Source organism: Sapajus apella, unplaced genomic scaffold (genome assembly GCF_009761245.1).
Source record: "Sapajus apella isolate SASKATOON/1434 unplaced genomic scaffold, GSC_monkey_1.0 scaffold218, whole genome shotgun sequence".
Classification (NCBI taxonomy): Eukaryota; Metazoa; Chordata; class Mammalia; order Primates; family Cebidae; genus Sapajus; species Sapajus apella.
The window spans coordinates 474,109-495,053 of NW_022437158.1; the positions used below are offsets into that span (position 1 = coordinate 474,109).

Consider the following 20,945-nt stretch of genomic DNA (forward strand, 5'->3'; position numbering starts at 1 on the left):
ACAGGTGTTCTTCACCTGGTCCACCATGGGTGGCAGCTGGGGTGGCTCCGTGTCTGTGTTGTGAATGGTGGCACCTGCTTCTTTGGTGCCAGGGCTGAGAGCACAGAGCAGCGCTGACCTTGGGGAAGGTTTCTCTCATGGGCCCGAGGCCGAGGCACCACCGGGTAACGAGTCCTCTCCCAGAAAGAGACGCCGCTGGGATGCGGGCCTGTGGCTGCTCATCTGGAGACAGCGCTGGATGGCTGGCATTCCCGGAGGGTGGGCTGTGGGGCTGCTCCCGGGCGAGGAAGGGTGAGGTCCTCAGGCACCCCCAGCAGCCCTGCCATCTAGAAATCCCACTGGCTGCTCTCAGGTCACTCCCTGAGAAACTTGGAAGTCACCAATGGGGCCCACAGTTTCTGCCCAGGACTGCAAGGTGGGGCAGCAGACCGCCCTGAGGGCACAGCTGCTTGGCTGGGTATTTGGACCCTGGCGTTGCGTCTGCTAGAGGAGCCACATGGGCTCTTGGGTCCCGCGCCGTCTGGACAGCAGGAGCCACCCACCTCCAGGTGGAGGGAGGAGTGCGCGGCTGCACTGTGATCTCCCCCGGAGATGGTGACTTGGCCCCTGCGGGGATCTGTGCACGGGACCAGCCACGGCCCCTCTGGCTCCAGGACCAGCCCGCAGCTCTCGCAGTAGCTGTGAGTGTCGGTGACTGAGAACAGAGTGGGGACGGCCCCTCTGTCATGGGGCAGGGGCCACGAGGACACCGTGTGCCTGTGAATTTCTGGAGAAGTGTAACTTCCTGCCCACAGCAAAGGGGCTGATTTTCACCAATGTCGCTTCTACTCTCCTCCCTCTTAATGTCAAACCCTGGATTTTAGCGGGACACACGGCTGCCCCATGAGACATTTCCCAGCTTCCTTTGCAGCCGGGGGAGGTGCTTGACAGTGATGAGGGATGTGAGTAGCACCCGGCCACTGCCCTCACCCTGTTCCGCCACACCTGGTGCCACGGCCTGCCAGGCCACATCCCAGCACAGACATCGGCAAATGATTTCCTAATCGGCCAGAGTCCATGTTTGTGGCTTTGTGAGCCACGTGGCCACCGCTTGACTCTGTGCCGAAAGCCCAGAAGTGGTGGCCACAGACAATAGTAAGCAATGGGCGTGGCTGGGTGCCAATAAAACTTTATTTATAAAAATGGGTGAGGGGCCGTGGCAGAGAGATAGGTGGGACTGGGCCCCAGCCGCGGCTGCCCGCTCGGCTCCCAGGAAGACACACACAGCGCTGCTGTCTGATCCGCTCTTTATTTGGTCTCTGAAGCAGTCGCACCAGCCTCCCAGACCCGGCCTGGGGTTTGTCTATGGAACTGCTGTCACTGTCCTTGTCCCCCAGTGCCCCTTACCGATTGCGAGGAGCTGTGTTGTGATGTGTGGCTTAGGTCTCAGAGGGAGGGCCGAGTGGCCGCCCGGAGCATGGGAACCCTGTGGATGGAAGCGCCTGGGCAGCCTTGTGTGGGGTCCGGGGCTTGGCCTCCCTAGGGGGCCGTGTCACATGCAGAGGCGGTGGCCGTCCCAGGACAGGAGATGCCGTGGAGAAGGCACATGTTTGAGCTGGTGTCGCTGTCCCAGACGCCCTCCCTTGGGTAGAGCTGCCTGTCCGAGGAGGGGCTGACACTCAGCCTCCGTGTCCTGGCCACACCTGGAGCCCTGCCATGTGTGCTGGGCTCAGCCCAGCGCCTTCCCGAGGCCTGTGCAGGTCCAGGCAGAGGTGGGGTCAGTGCCGTGTGTGTTTGATCCAGTTTCTGATCATCCACTTCTGCCCCGAGCACCTCTGCACCACCAGCCGGAGCCCAAAGTTGGCGTCTTTGGACATCTCCACCTCCAGGCAGCGGCCCGTGGCCCGGCTCACAATGGGGCCGCTCTGTGGAGACAGGCGCAGCAAGTCAGCCAGGCGCAACCCGGCGACGTCCTCCGGGAGGTGCTTTGCATGCTCAGCCCTCAGGCTCATTCTTGGGCAGCTTGAATGGAAACCCAGCGTTCCAGCAGCACCCAGGGGCCAGGACGGGGCTGACTCCACGGAGCTTCGAGGATTTCCCGCCTGTCCTGCGGGCCAGCAGTCCAGGCTGGAATCGTACCTCACCCCTGCCGAAGTCCCCTTCTGCCCCGGGCACCTGAGGCTGGAAGAGGCGGCTGCAGGGCTCTGCTCAGACGGTCCAGCCCTGGACAGTCCTCTGCCCTCCTGACGAGCATCGAGGCCTTGTCCCCTGCCACCCACTGCTGCACTCTGCCTCCCCACCACGGGCTGGCGCTAGTGGAGGAGGTGTCTGGGGGTCCCGGCGGCCCTGCCCCACCCTGGGGCCCCCTTCCCCAACGGCTGACCTGGGTGAAGTCCCACAGCCGCTGTGCTGGCCGCGCCACGTCCTCACACTTCTTCAGGGTGGGCGTGCGGCCCCTGCCGTCATCCACCAGACACTTGGAGTCGGGCAGGAAGGCCGTGGAGCCCAGAGGCCCCAGCTGCAGCAGGCCGTCAGCGCTGTACCGCACCAGCTGGGGACAGGACCACCGGGGCTTCGCGTGAGCAGCGTCCAGCCCAGGCCCTCCCCAGCCAGCAGCCTTCGGCCGCCTACAAATGGCGGTGAGTGGCTGCCTTGGGGCCTCCCACCCTGGGGACACTGTTGGGGGTGGAAGAGGCTGGCCAGGCAGGGTCCACGTGGGTGTGGGCTGGGTGGTGCCGGGCGCCCTGCAGGCCCGGATGTCGGTTTGCGCCGGTTGCTGGGTTTCTGCCGGGACAGACGTCATGAAGATGGCTCGGACTCAGAGCACGGGGACCCGCTCATTTCAGGGAGGACAGGAGTCGGGTTTAATTTTGGTCACATCCAGTGCCCACTAAAAAGCAGCGCTGTGTGTGAGCAGAACACGCGTTCCCATGGGGTTAGAAATGCCCAGCTCTCTGTGGGGGTCGTGGTCAGATCTGCCCTGACCTTCAGGACACCCGGCCCCTGACCACTGCGATTCCACTGAGTGGGGCTGGCCCTCGCTGCGGGGGAGCCAGCCCGGTGGGGTGGCTCAGTGGCTGGTGGCCTGCTGTTGTGGCAGCAGTGTTTCTGTATTGATCCACGCGGGGCAAGTGCTTCCCGCATCTTCTGTGTAACCACAGGACAGCCCCGAGCAGTAAACGCTGCCGTCCCCCTCTGGACTGATGGGGGAGGATGTGACCAAGGCCCCTCTGACCCCAAAGGTCTAGTTCCTTTTTGTTTTTGAGACAGGGTCTCGCTCTGTTGACCTGGCTGGTGTGCAGTGCCATGAACTCAGCTCAATCTCTGCCTCCGACGTAGCTGGGATCATAGGCCTGCACCACCACACCAGGCTGGTTTTTGTATTTTTTTGTAGAGACGGGGTTTGCCATGCTGCCCAGGCTGCTCTTGACTCCTGGGCTTAAGTGATCCGCCCACCTCGGCCTCCCAACGTGCTGGGATTATAGGCGTGAGCCGCCCTCCTGGCCCAGGCTTTACCACGTTCTGCTGCCTTCCAGGTGGGGTGGGGTGGGGTGGGAGGCCTCTTCTAGAGGGGCCCTCAGGCTGCTCCAAGTCCCAGAATGCAGCCCCACCAGGCAGGCCCTGCGCCTCTGTCCCTGGGACCCACCTCCCACCTGCCCTGGGTGTGGGGTGCGGGTGGCCTGGGGTGCCTCCCTTGGGAGCTCCACAGGCGGCGGCTGCCACTCTTACCTGGGAGGACATCCCGTGGCAGGGGTAGAGGATCGCTCGGTCATCATCCTCCGCTCCCTGGTCCAAGCAGTAGCCGCTGGCTTTGCTGTTTCTCACCTGCAACCAGAAGCCACAGGAGAAAGGCCAGAGTCACCCGCGGGTGAGGCCCCAGGGAGCTTCCCCCACCCAGCTCTGCAGCCAGCGCCGAGGGAGGGGCTCCCGGGAGCAGGAGGGGAAGGGACTGCTGGACCTCTGGGGAAGGGGTGGGGACTGCATTTGTCACTGACGGAGACACAACGTGTCTGCCATGCACAGATCGTGACCTGACCATCCCTCGACAGGGACGCTTGAAGTCAGCAGCATACGCCTCGCTCAGACAGAGGGGACTGAGGCCTTGGCTGTGGAGGGGCTTTCCCTGCCTTGCTCCCTGCAACCTTGCAGTCAGCAGCACACGCCTCGCTCAGACAGAGGGGACCGAGGCCTTGGCTGTGGAGGGGCTTTCCCTGCCTTGCTCCCTGCAACCTTGCAGTCCCGCTGAGTGGGCAGAGACTACTCACCACTCTGAGAACAAGCCTGGGCCAGCCTGCTAGGGGATGAGTTGTCATCAGCCAGCCAACCTCCAGCCTTCAGCCCCATCTGATGTCAGCACGGTGGGGGTGACCCTGGCTCGTGAGCACTGGGGCCAATGCTCATCATTTCCAGGGTGCTGGTTCTGCAGCAGGAGCTAACCCATCCAGCATGGCTACCGCTGGAGGTCACACAGGTTTGGACTGGGACAGCTGAGAAAGCCCAGCAGAGTCTGGCTGTTACGGGTGGGTGGGCCCGAGCTTGACTGAGGGTGCAGCAGGCGGAGCAGAAGCACAGGGGGCACCCCGCACCACGTGCACCCATCCACTCTCCACGCTGCCCAGGAAACCTCTGCCCACAGGCCTGGCATCAGCACAGGGTGGACCAGGAGCTTCAGGGAGGGGAGGCTCCGCGAGAAATGTCCAGCCCAGGCACCCCTTCTCCTCACCCCATCTGAGTGCTAGCTCGGGGCTGGGATGCTCTTCCGGCTCCGGTCCCACTGCACAGACCAGGGGAGGGCAGAGGAGCAGTGCCTTCTCGCTGGTTTTACAGACCGCCGTGTGTGTGGCCGGGCCTGTGGGGGCCGGTGAAGACAGGTGCGTCTCCGTGTCGCTGATGTACCTGTATGAGTGTGTGGGAACCTGCCGAACGGGGCTCTGCCCATGTGGACGCACAGATGTGTGCACCTGTGTACGCGCACGCTCATGTCACCTCGCCTTGATAACAAGTACTTGTCTGTCTGCACAGGCAGGCCCCTTTGGCGTTTGTTCGATTGTGTGAGGAGCTGTGTACACAAGAGCAAAACTGTGCAAGTGTGTACTCTTGTGTCCGTATGCACTGGTACATGCATTAGAGCACGTCTGCATGGGTTTGGTTCTGAATCAGTTCATGGACACAAGGCCGCAGGAGCACCACGTACCTTCTCTGTTCAGTGCGTATACACCTGCATTGTGCACTCGGGCATGTGTGTGAATGTACTTGCATGTGAACATGTGTATGCACGGGTGGGCCTGTACATGTGCCTGCCTCTAGGTACGTCCACGTCTGTATCCACGTGTAGTCTGCACGCGGGCACGTGTGTTCACGTGAACCCGCGTCACTGTGAATGCACCGTGTGCGGGAGTTGGGGAAGCCTGCGGGCGGCGCGGGGCCCTCCGGGTGGAGGCGCTACCTCTCCGTACGTGAGCGTGTTGTTGTAGGTCCTCATCTCCGGGTACACGTTCTCCAGGTACCACTTGAAGCTGCGACACTTCAGCTTCTGGCGCAGGGCCAGCCTCTCGGACACGTCCCCAAAGTCCACCCCTGGGTTCTGCAAGGCCAGAAGGAGGCGGGAAGGCACATGAGTGTCACCATCCCCATGAGGAGGTGGGGGGGGCTCCGGGCCTCCCGATATCCACAGAGGTTCGAGGCGCGGCTCCCGACAGGAAGGGCCCTGTTGTGCGCAGCCTGCGTGTCCCTGCCCCGAGCATCCACGGCTGGCCTGGGCCCAGGAGCTTCCTGCCTGAGAAGATGGCCCTGCTCCCCTGGCCTTGGCCGCACAGCGTCAGCCTTACCTCTGGGGGGTAGAGACCGAGGTCAGCCATGTCCAGGAGACCAGCCCGGTGAGGACCCAGGACACCCGCCTGGGCGTCCCTTCCCTCTGCTGACTTTAGCCTGTGTCATCTGCCGTGAGAAACCACAGCCGTGTGCGGCATCGGTCTCTTCCTGGGATCGTGGGGCCTGGGGGGCTGCAGGGCTGGTACTCTGACAGGCGCCAGGTTTGAGGAGCACTTGCCTCCCGCCCAGGAACCCTCCAGGCCCCTGTCTCGGGCCTTGGCGGGAGGCAGACGACTGGGCCTGGGCCTGAATCCTGTGACCTCCTGGCGCACGGCCCTGGGACAGTCCCTTACCCTCTCCGTGCCTCAGTTTCTCGTGGGTAAAGTGGGGACTGTCAGGCCAGAAACTCACTGTTGCTTTGTTATGCAGCTTTAACAAGTCGAGGGACTCACACCAGGCCATTGGATGCAGGGAGGTGACAGGTGTTTGCCGGCCTCTCTGCCTGGGGGCCTGGAGCCGGAGACCTCATTCAGTTGCCCACACACTTGGGGACATCACCGCCTTGCACATTTTCTGCATCAGTTCATGGAAACAAGGCCGCAGGAGCACCAGGCACCCTCTTCTCATCTCAGACACGAGCGCACGTGTCCGCGGCCCCCCTGTGCTGCCTGCCCTGGGAGCTGACCCGGGGGCGGGCTGTTGGATTTGCCTGGTGAGTGGTCAAGCCTGGGGTCCTCCAGGCAGTGTTGCCCCCACGCTGGGGCGCACTCTAGTGGGGGCTGGTGAACCAGCTTGAGGCTGCTGTGGGAATTTTTTAATCGTGTACTGTGAATGAGGGGTTGCTGTGTGTGCAAAGTGCTGTATGTGGATAGACGTACACATAAGGTGTGTGCGCACTGCGCCGTGACGCATGATCTGGCTCTTACTGGGGTTGATGCAGAAAATGAGTCCTTCCGATCTCGGGGACCCAATGCCTGCAGTGGCCAGGAAGGGGGTTCCCAGAGCCACTGGGGCACGGGAGGATGGGCGGAGGGACCTCGGCCCCCATCTCAGCCTCTGCCCTTCTTAGGGTTGTGGTGGCTGGGGTACTGGGTGTCCTAAGACTTCGAGAAAAGGCAGGATTCAGGCTCTTTATGGGAAATTAGTTAACTACAAATTAGAAAACAAACAGCTGTCCCCAACTTGAAGTAAGTCAGACATTCATAGGCCAAAAGCCAACAGGAAAACACCAAAACGTCCATCCATGAGGGAAGGGGCCCCAGGACGGCCCATTCACACCACGGCCCTGACTGGGCCCTGAGAGCCAGCGCGGTGACCTGAAAACATGGCCCGAGGGCGGGAAGCTGCGGTGTGGGAGCCGTTCAGCCACAGGGCAGGAAGCCGATCTGAGGCCGCCCGGGCCCGGGGGAGTGGAGGGGCCGCCCCTCCCTGGCGTTAACTACGGGCAGCTGCTCTGGGCCCGTTCCCAGCTGCAGGGAGGGCCTCACCGTCATGGGGATGTTCCAGGCCATGTACACGTGGGACTTGAAGTCGTCCATCCACACCTCGGCCGCACGCAGGGCGTTGCGCTTGGCGTAGTAGTCGATGTCATTGTTGTAGGGCTTCCTGGTGCGCTCGATGTGGGCCACGCGCGAGCAGGGCAGGACCTCCATGCTGCCGCCACACTGCCACACCTGCGGAGACGGCGCCGGCTGAGGGGGGCCCTCCATTCCCAGGTGTTCCTGAGGTACGTGCACCGCTGGTGGGTCCCAGGGCTTTGCTTCCTGGGGGCTGTTTTCAGGGGACGCCACCCACAGACACGGCGCGGGCCTGGGCTGTGGCGGGCGCAGGCTGCTCTCTCGGGGACCTCTTACCGAGTGCGGTTTCTCTTGTGCGTTACCCGATGGTCGTGTGTGGGGGGGTTATTCTGCCGGCCCCAACGCTCACCAGATTCCTTCCTGTGGTTCCCACCCCCGTGCTTGCTTGTTCTGTGCAGGGACACCCCCCACCGCACCCGCACACACCAGCAATCTCGTTTAAAAACAGCCACTTGCTGTGCAGACGTCACGCCACGCACCCCAGAACACACACAACCTGGGTGTGAACAAAACCCAAGCAGCCGCCCCAGCAAATACACCCCACAACGCTCCTGGCCTTCTGCACCCCCCACACAGTAGAAGTGTTTGTGAGACGGAGTCTCGCTCTGTCGCCCAGGCTGCAGTGCAGTAGACTCACTGCGGCCTCCGCCCCCCCCACCCCGGGCTCACACAATTCTCCTGCCTCAGCCTCCCAAGTAGCTGGGATTACAGGTGTGCCACCATGCCTGGCTAATTATTTTTATAAAGACGGGGTTTCCCCATGTTGGCCATACTGGTCCCAAACTCCTGACCCTGTGATCCGCTTGCCTCGGCCTCCCAAAGTGCCAGGGTTACAGGCTGAGCGCCAAGCCCGGCCCACCGTGTATCCGACGCACACTTCCTTTGAGCCTTCCTATACCTGCTTTTAAACGCCATCCGTCTACGCCAGCCTGTCCCCCGCACTGTCCTGTCTGTGAGGGTTCATTTTGTGTCAGCGTGGCAGGGTATGGGGCCGGGCATTTACATGCAGCCAAGCGTGTAAATCCATGCCCTGCGGGCCTGAGTGGGATAGAAAGGCCGAGGAAGGGAGTGTCCATGCCCTCTGCCTGATTCGGGCTGGGATGGGTCCGCTCCTGCCTTCAGGCCCTCTGCCCGATTCGGGCTGGGACGGGTCCGCTCCTGCCTTCAGGCTTAGGCTCACACTGGCGCTCCTCACCAACTCTCCTTGCCCCTGCCAGCCACTGGCCAGTCTCAGTATTCTCAGCCTCTGTACTGGTGAGCCAGTTCCTTATAGGAGCCCAACATCTGAATCCATGTCCCCATCACCTGCTCCGTGCCCTGAGCCAGCACTGTCCCACCCTATCCCATCCCATCCGCCCCATAAAATAAATGCTGTTGCCACCCATGGGCCAAAATCACCAGGAACAAATGGGTCTGACCCACGTGGCCCAAACTCCACCACGTGCAGCTTGTCAGCCCCTAGCCTCCCCCACTGGACATTCAGGGGGTGCACAAGTGTGCCAGGCCCAGGCTGAGCACGTACTTGCCTCATCTCCCGCATCCCCCCTCCACCTGAGAGAGGGTGGGGGCAGCCCTGGCATTGCCCGTTCCCTCCGCGGTGCTGAGAAGGTGCCAAGGCCAGGGGCGGAGCCTCTGCCCAGATGAGCCCTGGCCCACCCTCGTCCAGGCTGATCTCATCTTAACCACATCTACAAAGACCCGTTTTCCCGAAGAGCGCCACACTCACAGGTGCTGCCCGTCAGCCCGGCCCACTCCCACTCCCTCGTGTAGGGAGCAGGGGGCTCCTCCCTCCCTTCAGGAAGCCAAGTCCCAGGCGGGAGGGAGAACCAGGGAGGCTGCATCGCCAATCATTTATGGCCGCTCTGATGCCACCCACCACAGGACAGATCCAGAGTCCGGGGCAGGAGGGAGCCACGCCCTCCTTAGTGAGATGATTACACGGCATGTGGCCCACATGTCTCCCTGACTGCGGCCCGGCCACCTGGAGCCTCCTCGCTGCTCAGCCCCACCCAGGACACCCCCACCCTGTAGTCCCAGCCATGTCACCCACAGGACTCTGGCTCCTTCCCTGGACAGTGGAGTCCATGTCACTGCTGTGCCTGGCTATGGGGGCCTTTGCCTCCCGAGTGAACCGGGCGTCTGCGTCAGGCTCACGCGTGGGAGGACAGTGCCCTGGGGAGCATGGAGGATTTCTCTGTCATCTCTGGAATGGGGCAGCCTGTCTGAGAAAAGCTGGCCTGGAGCTGCTGGGGGCCCAGCCTGGGGTTTTCCAGCCACCTGGGCTGGCGCTTCCTTTTTGCCTTTGAGACGAGGGTGGGATTTCTGTCATTAGTGGCAGGAAGGGGCCTCGTTGGTGAATCCCACCCATTGCCTGCCCACATTCCGCTGGTGTCTCCCACCTCAACCTGAGACCACCAGGTTTTGTGAGGGGGCGGGGGCCTTGTGGGGGAAGAGTCGCACTGCAGAGCCCTGCCCTTCTTTGGAAGGGGCTGGAATGGAGGAAGCTCTGCAGCAGCAGGACGGAGCCTCGTCCTCCATCGCCTGCCCGTCTTCAGGAGTGCCTGCCACACGGGCAGCTTCAGCCTTCCTGTCTACCCCCCCGCACAGAGACCACAGGACTCTGTGCCCCCACTCAACACAGCATCCTGTCCTGTGGCCTCACCCCAGGGAACACAAAGTCCCCCAGGGCTCCTGACGCCTGCCCTGCCCACTCCCGTGTTCACAGCACCTTGGTCTTCCCAGCACCGCCATGCACACCCCTCAAGGCCTTGGCACAGGTGGTGCCCATGCCGGACACCCTTCCCAGGCCTTTGCTTGCTCCGCTACCTCCTAGCCGTCGACGCCCCAATGCCACAAAACTGCTGGGCATGCTGGCTCACGCCTGTCATCCCAGCACTTTGGGAGGCCAAGGCAGGTGGATCACTTGAGGCCAGGAGTTCAAGACCAGCCTGGCCAATGTGGTGAAATCCCATCTCTATTAAAAATACAAAATTAGCCGGGCATGGTGGTACCTGTAATCCTAGCTACATGGCAGGCTGAGGTGGAAGAATTGCTTGAACCCGGGAGGCAGAGGTTGCAGTGAGCCAAGATCGAGCCACCGCGCTCCAGCACGGCGAAAGAGCGAGACTCTGTCTCAAAAAAGAAAAAAAGGGGGTCAAAACCGAGGCCTGAGAGGAGGAGCAGGTGCGGGTGCCTGTGCCGCTGAGGGAGGACCGAGGGACCTGATCGCGTCCCCCACACAAGAAAATGGCAAGTGGAGAGACGGCTGTGGGGTCACCTGACCTGAGCACAGCACACTGCGCCGCACGGATGGAGACAGGTCTATTTGTCCATTAAAATAACAAGCGAGCCTGGGCAACACAGCAGGGGACCCAGCAGCCACCTGCGCCACCCTGCCCCTGGGGAGACTCCGTGTGGAACCTACTGGGCCTGCCGGGCGATCTGCAAGCCTCCCCAGGCAGGCTCCACGGGTTCCAGCCCCGGCTGTGCTGAGCTTGCAGGTGGTGCCGGGGGCCTGCAGACCTCGGTTCTGGAATCCCAGCCCCTTCTTGGGTGAATGCAGCCTCAGGTCGCTCGGCCCTTGGGTCCCCCACCCTGTCTCGAAGGACTGAAGCTTCACATGCCCTTCTTCAGACATGGCGAGAGGCGAGGCCCCCAGCAGTGGGGGTTGGGGGGCCCTGCTGGCGTCCATCATTAGCTGAGCTGCCCTCAAGGCTGGGGGCTGTGCTGGTTTGGTCTCCGGGTTTGGCCGCAGACCCCTGAGCTTTTGGGGTATGTGGTGTGCCCTCAACCACACAGAGCCGTGGCTCAGGTGACCTGGCTTTTCAGCAGTGCTGTTAGCTCAGGCAGGATAAGGTCGGTGGGTGAACTCCCACACCCTCAGTAACATCCCCATTTCCAACCCTTGGAAAATGGAAAGAACAGGGCGGCCCCCACCTCCCACCACAACTCTCGGGCGAGTGGTGTCCCCACACCCGGGCAGGTCTCCTTCCTGTGTCAGAGTTAATAATGACCTTGTAATTTTTCATACAGTTTGAAGCCAGGGACCAATACATCATCTGACTGGCGGAGCCGCTTCCTGCTGCGTCCCTGGGAGACAGATGCTCATGCAGAAGGCAGAATTGAAAGGCTACACAATCACACCTTCAAGGGAAACAGTTTCACCCCCCTGTAAATTTCAGATAAATATTTTGCCAATAAATTCTCCACTGTGGGCAAGAAGAGACCAGCCCCCAGACAAAAGACCAAGCAGAGTCCTCCCACAGGAGCCAGGAGCATGCGGCCCATCTCTTGGGAACTCTCAAGGTAGGAGGCCCGGGCCCCTCCTTCCTGGCCACGCTGGAGGAGGACCAGGTGAAGGAGGTCAGAGGCCGGCTGGCACTATGAGCTGAGAGCAACTGGGGCTACGCTGGACTCACCCTCTGGCGTCTGTTTGTATGGCTCTTCCCACTGAGAGATGGATGCTATCACCCTAGCCCTTCATCACATGATTTGGTTAGACCAACAGAATGAGGCAGAACCCACCCAGTGCCAAGGCCAAGCTAGGGCCTCAGGAGACTGCGCTCACCCTGGTCTCTGTCTTGTAACCTGGCCCCCACCACGAGGACGAGAGACCGTGTGGAGCAGAAAGCCACCCAGCTGAGCCCATTCCTCCTGCCCCAACCCGCCAACCCCGCAAACCTGGCGGCTGACTGTGGTGCATGCACAAGCCCAGCCGAGAGCAGAGCCGCTCTGCTCCACACAGGCCACGCTGCCAACCCACAGAGTTACGGGCCAGGGAAACAGTTGTCTTAGGCAGCAACATCTCAGAGCGGACGGTTACACAGCCACAAGCTGACCGAGACAGGCTGCTTCAGCAGGCACAGCAGGCAAAGACTCACGCCTGTGGCTTCCTTGCATGCAGCAGCTGGTCAGTACCAGCTAATGCTAGCGATTAGCCATGCATCCCCATTTGCCCAAGACAACCCTAGTCAATACCCGTGTCTTGGGGTAATTATTAACAGCACCTCGGGTAACTCCCGGGTGCCCTGGTTTGGGTGACGATGCCTATGGTCACCCCATGTCACCTGTCTGGCCCCACGGCCAGGGCAAAGTCCAAGTGTCAGAGCCACTCAAACCAGAGTGACTCCATCTTGAACGGGGGCTGGGTAAGATGAGGCTGAGACCTACTGGGCTGCATTCCCAGATGGCTAGGGCATTCTAAGTCACGAGATGCGATGTCAACACAGGCCACAGAGACCCGGCTGATAAAACAGGATGCAGTAAAGGAGCTGGCCATGAGCCCCCAAAACCAAGATGCTGATGAGAGTGACCTCGGGTCTTCCTCACAGCTCACCACATGCTACTTATAATGCATTCGCTGCTCAGTGCTGCGACAGTCTACGGATGCCACGGACACATCAGGAAGTTACCCTACACGGTCTAAAAAGGCAGAGGAACCCTCAGTTCTGGGAAATCCCACCCCCTTTCCCAGGACACTCACATGGATTTAGCACATGACAAGAAGTAACCACAGAAGTTATTCCCAACCAACCGAGCAGCAGCCCCGGGGCCAGCTCCCTGCGGAGCAGCCGTTCTTCTTTTCTTCTCCAATACGTTTGCTTTCATCTACTCTGTGGACTCGCCTCGAATTGTCTTGTATGAGATCCAAGAGCCCTCTCTTGGGGTCTGGATGGGGACCCCTTTCTGGTAACACAAGGAAGACTTGGTGGCATGGGTGACATACGTGACACACCAAGGCTGAGGGGCTGTCACTAACTGCAGAGGTCAGAGGTGGGAAGACGGCCGACCCCTCCACAGGCGGGTCCCTGGGGCCCCTCGTCTGCAGGCCCTGGGCTGGGATGTCATGGCGAGAGGAGAGACAGGAGGGGACCCCTGCTGCGTGTGGGCGTCGGGTCAAAAGTCCCCCTGTACCCTGAGGACTGACGTCTTTGGCGGCCTGTGGGCCTGGCACAGGGCCTGACTGTGAGGCTGTCCCATCAAGTTGGATCTGTTCTTGGGGTCTAGTCCAGCAAAGCAACAGGGCTTGCAGGGTTCTCCTGGAGGCGCTGAGGACCCACAGCCTCCCTTGTGAAACTCATCTAGAGGGGAGGTGGGCGAGGCTCAGACTGATGGTGTGTGGACGCAGCTGGGGGCAGAGCGGGGCCTGAGACTCAGGCAGGAGGTGCAGCCTGGCCAGGGACTGGGGATGGCTTCCTGAGCCCCGGCCTCTGAGCGGAGACAGGCGGCGAGTGGGATTAACTGGCAGTGAGACGCAGGCGTGCTTGAGGCCCGAGCTCAGTCCTCCCGGGCCGTGGGCTGTGCAGAGCTGGCCTGGGCAGGCTGCACTGCGGTCAGTGACACACGGGCTCAGAGAGCATCCTGCGGACTCTGGCTGTGAGGCATCGGCCCATCACCCAGGCAGGGTGGGCGGGAGGCACCGTCTCCGAGAGCGTGGTGAGGGTTGTGGCTGTTGCATCCACAAGCCCCTGATTCTCTGGCCACTGGCAGCCGCTGATAGAATCCTGGCTGAGGTGTAGCAGGGACCTCAGAATGGGGCTTTTGGCAAAGCTGTGGCTTATCCTGATTTTTTTTTTTTCTTGGAGGGGAGTCTCGCTCTGTGGCCAGGCTGGAGTGCAGTGGCGCGATCTCGGCTCACTGCAACCTCCACCTCCCGGGTTCAAGTGATTCTCCTGCCTCAGCCTCCCAAGTAGCTGGGACTACAGGCACCCACCACCACGCCCAGCTAATTTTTTATACTTTTAGTGGAGATGGGGTTTCACCATGTTGGCCAGGGTGGTCTCCATCTCTTGACCTTGTGATCCGCCCCCCTCAGCCTCCCAAAGTGCTGGGATTACAGGCGTGAGCCACTGCGCCCGGCCTACCCTGATTTTTAAAAAAGGGAAGAGACTCAGCTGGCAGAGCCTTTTGCCTCTTTCCATTCTTTCTGTTAGGGATGTGGATGTGAGGTCTGGCGGAATGGCAGCCATCTTGAGACCATGAGGCAACAAACATACATGCCAGAGCCTATATAACAAGGACGGCGTGGACCGTTAGAGACCACAGCCCTGCAGACGCTGGTGAAGCATTCAGCTCTGCGCATTCTGAGACACAAATCTCCATCTGCACGAGCCTGAGGAACCAAGAAGGCCTCTGTTGTTTATCCCTAACCAATGAAGTGGGACCAGGAGGTGGCAGCAGGGTGAGGAGGAACCCCCACAGCCCTGTGCCGTGGCAGATGGGGGCCAACACTGTCGTCTTCAGGTGGACGTGAGGCCAAGGCGCAGAGGCCTGGTCTGCTGCCTGAGGGCACATGGCTGGTGCAGGTGGCCACGGTGCTCAGCCTGAAGCTGCCTCTTTGCCCAGGCCATGGAGCCGTCACTGAGCAGGGCAGCCCTGCCAAGCCCCGCCCTGCAGCTCCCAGGCTGACTTGGTCAAACCCAGACAGGAGCAGCAGGCATACAGAGCAGGGGTTGGGGCTCCTGGTGGCTGCTCGGAGGGGAGGCGCTCACGGACACGGGCCCCACCCTCGGGAGTGGGGGAGACCCCCACCTGCCCCCAGCCCCCACAGATCTCTGGGTCTCCGCATGTCCTGGCTGACGTCTGGAAGGTGGACGTCCAGGGTGGTGGCAGGCGGAGGAGACCCGACTCTCAGGTCTCTACAAGGCTGGAGCCGTCACCAGCAGGGCAGCACGGAACGGCTTCCTCACTGTGAGGGTGAGCTCCAGAGGCCTGGCGCTGACCTCCCTGGGCCTGTGGCCGGGCTTGAACTCTGCCTGGGCCTCCATCTCCCCGGGAAACACGTGTGCCTCACGGGAATGACCCGCCTTGCGGGCAGTGCCGTGAGCTTTACGCAGAAAGCAGCGGTAGCTCTGGTTCTCTTCATTTTCTTCCCACCACCACAGCGACCAGACAGCCCCTTCTGCAGTGACCCCATGAAGCAGCTGGCCCTTTCCGTGGGAACAGGACTTCCCGCGTGGGGACAGGAATTCCGGGAACAGGACTTCCCGCGTGGGAACAGAGACCGCCCTCAGCCTTGCCTCGGGGTGATGTGTGTCTGTCTTGGACTCCAGGCTGTTAGTTCTGTGGCTCGGCTTCTGCAATGATGTGTGTGGAAGACCCCCGGCCGTCCCCACTGCTCCTGGGCCCTGCTGGCTTCCTGGGCACCAAGCAATGCCCTCCCCATGAGGGGCTGGTGGGCACCAGGGGCGTGGGACACAACTCCCACCCCTCACATCCCTCAACCCTGCCTGACCATGAGGGAAACTGAGGCGAAATCTGGGCCTGGAGCTTATCCCAGCTGCCCCAGACTCAACGACACCAGGTGGGAACTGGCCCTGACTAGGAGCCATGCCAGGCAGGTGGGATGAGCCCGGGGGCCCTCTCCAGCCCAGGCCCCCTCCCCGCCCCCCTGTGCCCGGACCCCACTTCTGTCTGTGACCCCTTCCCAGGCCAGAGCCCCTCCTCCCAGACGCTGCATGGCCCAGTCCCCAAAGTCCATGTGTTTTAAGAATATGCTATTTTTGTAGAAACGAATTTTGAAAATCACAGACATCTGGAAGCAGCTGTCCCAGTGGTTACCACAGGACAGAATGGCGTATTTCCTATGTGGCTTTTCTGTAATATTTGAATTTTCCTACTGAGAATGTACGGCTTTTATCCCTGAAAACGAAGCAGAGATGTAGGCACGGTGCTCCTGACCTCACAGGCCTCACCACAGTAGCCTCCCGGGGCCTCACAGATGACACTGCGGTCCCGGGTGTGGCAGGTGACAAACTCGTTGTGTGTTTCAGCCGAGTTATTACTGGTTTTGCCACTGCTGGACTTTGCCGTTTAATGTTGGAAGACATCCTTAGATAAATGTGGTCGTGTTATTCACCAATTTAATGTGCATTTCCCACTTTATTTTTTTGCCAATGACTTGTTACTGGCTGTTTAATGTTTATTTTAGACTACAGAAATGATGTTAAACTAAAGCAAATTCGAGCAATTTTCTTATTCCAGTTCAAAATGGGTCGTAAAGCAGTGGAGACAACTTGTGACATCAACAGCGCACTTGGCCAGGAGCGGCTAACGAACGTACAGGGCCGTGGCGGTTCGGGAAGTTTTGCAAAGGAGAGGTTTGGCCTTGAAGACGAGGAGCAGTGGCCGGCCATCGGAAGAGCAATGACCAACGAGAGCAACCACGGAAGCCGATCCTATCACAGCCACATGAGGAGCAACCACAGGAGCCAATCCTGTCACAACCACACGAGGAGCAACCATGGAAGCCTGTCCTCTCACAACCACACAAGGAGCTGCCACAGAAGCCGATCCTCTCACAGCCCCATGAGGAGCAACCACCGAAGCCAATCCTGTCACAACCACATCAGGAGCAACCACAGAAGCCTATCCTCTCACAACCACATGAGAAGCGGCCACGGAAGCCGATCCTCTCACCATCCACCCACCCACCTGCATTAGTCCATAGAACAAGCAGACTCTAGGCACTGTGCAAAGCTGTGTTCCCAGCCCAGGCCTCCAGGCAAATCACTGGATGCCCCAGAGGTCCAGGCTGACATGGACGGAAACCCAGGCATCCTGACCCCAGGTTGTCTCTCCTGGTACAAACCCAAGAGGCAGCCAGTCAGCATCTTCCCTTTGGCAGAACAGAATTTCCCCTCTACCAAAAAGCAGGGCTTCATATCCACTCTGGAGGAAACGTGTGCATCACTTGGAGAGGTTTCACATTGAACCTGATTTTTTAGAGATTTACAACCTGCTCAGCGTGTCCCTGCCCCTGGAGCCCAGGCCGGTTTCAGGAAATAATTCCTCTGACATGACTGCGGGCGATGCCACCCTCTTGTCACACACACGCCTCATTCTGCAGCGGCAATGCATCTTCGGGGCAGGACCTGCCTGGATTTATCGCTGGAAAGACAAATCCCATATCCCAGGGTGCAGTGGGCACCATTCATCAACGTTGGACAGGAAACCATCTCTGCCTGGGTGACGGAGGCTGCAAATACCCGCGGAGGTGATGAGAGCAGCGGCCTCAGCGTTCCCACCCTGGCCAGACCCTCCTGCCTGCCTCACCAAACATGGAACATCTACAGCAAACGGAAGGAGAGAAGCAGCTTCATCCTTCCAAAAAGTGGTTCTCAAAGTGCGGTCCCAGGCCCGGCAGCTCCCATGTCAGCCGAACTCCCAGACCGCAAATTCCCAGACCCCACCTGGGACCGGGAGTCAGACGCTCTGGGGAGGGGTGCCGCCTTTTGAGCTCCTGGGATGCTGTGGAGGCAGGTTTGGGGATAGCAGAGCCACGCGCCTAAGGCTTCTCACTCCGTCCCACCCACTCCACAGTTGTCTGTCCCCAAAGCCCTGTCCCTCAAATGGCAGCAAAATGACACCCAGTGGCTTTTTCTGTGACGTGCTTCTGTCCTCAGAGATGACGCCACGGTTTAGGTGGTGATTTCTGTGGAACCAGGCCTGCAGCAGCTGTGACAGGTGAAACGGTGGGAAGACATGTGTCAGCGCCGCAGACATGGAACTCTGCCCTGCAGCTTCAGACATGCAGAAGCGATAGGTCAGTTTGAAAAGTGTAAAGTAATGTTAAAAAGCAAGGTGAAATTCTCCATAGCTCAGAAGCAGCAGAAGCTGGCTGCAGAGAGTGGCACAGAAGCCATGAGGCGCTGGCACCCCACCGTCAGCCAGGACAGGTGCTGGACATGTGGCCAGGACCCTAGCATAAACTTAGGGTGGGGACGAGCTCCCCAAGCAGGAGCAGATGCCGAAACCAGCTCTGATGGACCCCTGGGGCAGCAGCCAGAAATGTCCCATGGTGAGAGGAGGCAGCAAACGCACTCAGGCCAGCACACACCTGGGTAAGGGGAAGGGGCACCTCCCTAGGGTGACACCTGGCTGGGTAAGGGGAAGGGCACCTCCCTAGGGTGACACCTGCCTGGGTAAGGGTAAGGGGTACCTCCTCAGGGTGGCACCTGCCTGGGTAAGGGGAAGGGCACCTCCCTAGAGTGGCACATGCCTGGGTAAGGGTAAGGGGTACCTCCTCAGGGTGGCACCTGCCTGGGTAAGGGGACCGGGCAGCTCCCTAGTGTGACACCTGCCTCGGTAAGGGGAAGGAAAACTTCCCTAGGGTGGCACCCGCCTGGCTAAGGTGAAGGTAACCCCCTCAGGGTGGCACCTGCCACCGACTTCCATGTCTTGAGTTAGGGGCACCAGGAGGAGATGCTCCGAAACGTCCTTCCCAGAGCGAGTGCTCACGGAGTTAGGGAACGACTTCTGGAAAAGATGAGCTCTGGGCAAAATGACAAGGCAGCCGGGCACGGTGGCTCACGCCTGTAATCCCAGCACTTTAGGAGGCCGAGGCAGGAGGATCACTTGAACCCAGGAGTTTGAGACCAGTCTGGGAAACCCTGTGAGACCCTGTCTTTGAAAAAAAAAATTGCCTGGGTTTGGGGCCCACGCCTGTAGTCCCAGCTATTCAGGAGGCTGAGACAGGAGGATCACCTGAGGCCAGGAGTTCAAGGCTGCAGTGAGCTATGACGGTAGCAGCATGCTCCAGCCAGGATGACAGCAAGACCCTGACTCTAATAAATAAATAAATAAATAAAAATGACAAAGCACCTGAGGAAATTCAATTCCAGGTGAGTCAGCCAAGAAATCCAACAAAATAAGTGAATTTAAACCCAAAGAAACACACAAAAAAGTAATTAAAAAGGTCTTCGGACAGCTGTTAGAATTTCCAAAGACATAAAGGAATGAAGGAAAAGTGTCCATCAAAAACACGAGTTTATGAATCTAAACGACCATGAAAAGAACCACCAAATGTGAAGAATACCCATGGAAGAGTCTCCTACATGTAAGATGCAGTCATGAACTTGAAAAGCCAAGGCTAAGCAAGCGGCCTGGATTGCTCTCTGGATGTGGCTGAAGAGAGGACTTGTTCCTTGGAATGCAGAACCAGGGGAATTTCGCAGGTCACCCCACAGAATGGAAAGGAGATGAGAAACAGGAAAGCGTCAGGGGCAACCCTGAGGGCCAACGAAGTCCCACCGACCTCCAGCAGGATTTCCACAGGGAGCCATGCACCGAGAAACTAAGGAGTGTCCAGATTTGTAAAAAGACACAGGTGGTCACTCATGCCTGTTATCCCAGCACTTTGGGAGGCTGAGGCAGGTGGATCGCCTGAGGCCAGGAGTTCGAGACAGGCTGGCCAGCACAGTGAAACCCCGTTTCTACTAAAAATACAAAAATTAGCCAGGTGTGGTGCAGCATGCCTGTAGTCCTACTCAGGAGGCTGGGGCAGGAGGATCGCTTGAACCCAGGAGGTAGGTGGAGGTTGCAGTGAGCCGAGATCGCACCATTGCACTCCAGCCTGGGCAACAGAGTGAGACCATGTCTCTTAAAAAAAGACACAAAGCCCCAGATGGACAATGTATGCAATGACCCAAGAAGGGATCCAGAAGCATCAGGGCTCTGTGGTCAGAGGAACTCGGGGGCCCGGAAGCCCACCTCACAGCCCGTTCCTGGTACTGTGGTGCTGGGTGACATTGGGTAAACTCAACCCACACACAAAATCGAATTTCAGCAAAAGGTTTCTAAGGTTCACAGGAGAAAGTAAAAGCAAGAGAATAGTCAAGAAAGCGCTAAAATAGTAATGGGGACGTGTTTAATTGCTGGATATGAAGCTATTTTGTAAATAATGGCTTAGACGAGAAACCTCAAGGCTGGCACAGCGGATTTGGTAAGGCTGTGATGAGGGCCGCCCTTCCCGTCAGTGGCTGAGGATGGAGATGGGGTGAATGGCATGAGAAGTAGTCTACCATCTTAAAACGTGACAAGATCACCCACCAGCTCGCTCATGTAAAAACACACAACTCCAAATGGATGAAAGCTTTTAATCTGAAAAGAGAATTCCCTAAGAGTATCAGAAAGAAAGACGTTCAGATGATCAAATGGGCTTCTCTAAGAACAGCAAAGGCACACACCATTAAAACGCAGACACCAGGCTGGGCACAGTGGCTCAAGCCTGTGACCCTAGCACTTGGGGAGGCTGAGGCAGGAGGACTGCTTGAGGCCAGGAGTTCAAGGCCAGCCTGGGCAACATGGTGAAACCCCATCTCCACACAAAAAATAGATACAGTTCGCATTTACCAATTCCTGTGCATCAAAAACTTAACATCATAAAATAAAGCCAGATGAACAGGGAAAATGCTCTGTCACAGAAGGTTTCTACCCCGAGAGCCAAGAGCCCCTCACACAAGGGAGACGCAGTTCCCCGCCGAAGGCTAAGAGCGCCTCACCTGAACCAGAACACGAGGGGCACAGCGAGCTGAAGCTGGCAAAGGAAGAACACAGCCAGCCATGCGCGGAGCACTCAGGCTCTTTAGCAACGGAGGAAGAGGAAGCCGCGGAGGCACTTCCTATGTGCCTGTCATGACCGCAGGAGGTGACAGTGACCACATTCAGTCGGCTCAGAGTGCTGCAGGACCTGGGGGGTCGCCTTTCTCCTGCAGTGCGACTCGGGAGACACAGACACCCCCACCACACACACTCACCACGAAACCCAACCCACATACACAACATACACCCCACACACTG

General features: G+C 59.4%; 1 protein-coding gene across 2 annotated transcripts in view; it reads right to left on the minus strand.

The window, feature by feature from the left end:
* Window positions 1–1,269: 1,269 nt before the first annotated feature.
* GALNT9 (polypeptide N-acetylgalactosaminyltransferase 9) overlaps window positions 1,270–20,945 on the minus strand; it is a 118,775-nt gene continuing 99,099 nt past the window's right edge. The window contains exons 7-11 of one of the 2 annotated variants that reach the window (XM_032270893.1): window positions 7,278–7,463; window positions 5,426–5,563; window positions 3,709–3,804; window positions 2,363–2,530; window positions 1,270–1,904 (exon numbers count right to left, since the gene is read on the minus strand). In XM_032270893.1, coding sequence (XP_032126784.1) covers window positions 1,758–1,904; window positions 2,363–2,530; window positions 3,709–3,804; window positions 5,426–5,563; window positions 7,278–7,463 — 735 coding nt within the window. In that variant the 3' untranslated portion in view covers window positions 1,270–1,757. Of the gene's footprint in view, window positions 1,905–1,948; window positions 2,087–2,362; window positions 2,531–3,708; window positions 3,805–5,425; window positions 5,564–7,277; window positions 7,464–20,945 lie in introns of those variants that run through there. The other variant, XM_032270894.1, reaches the window with a different exon arrangement.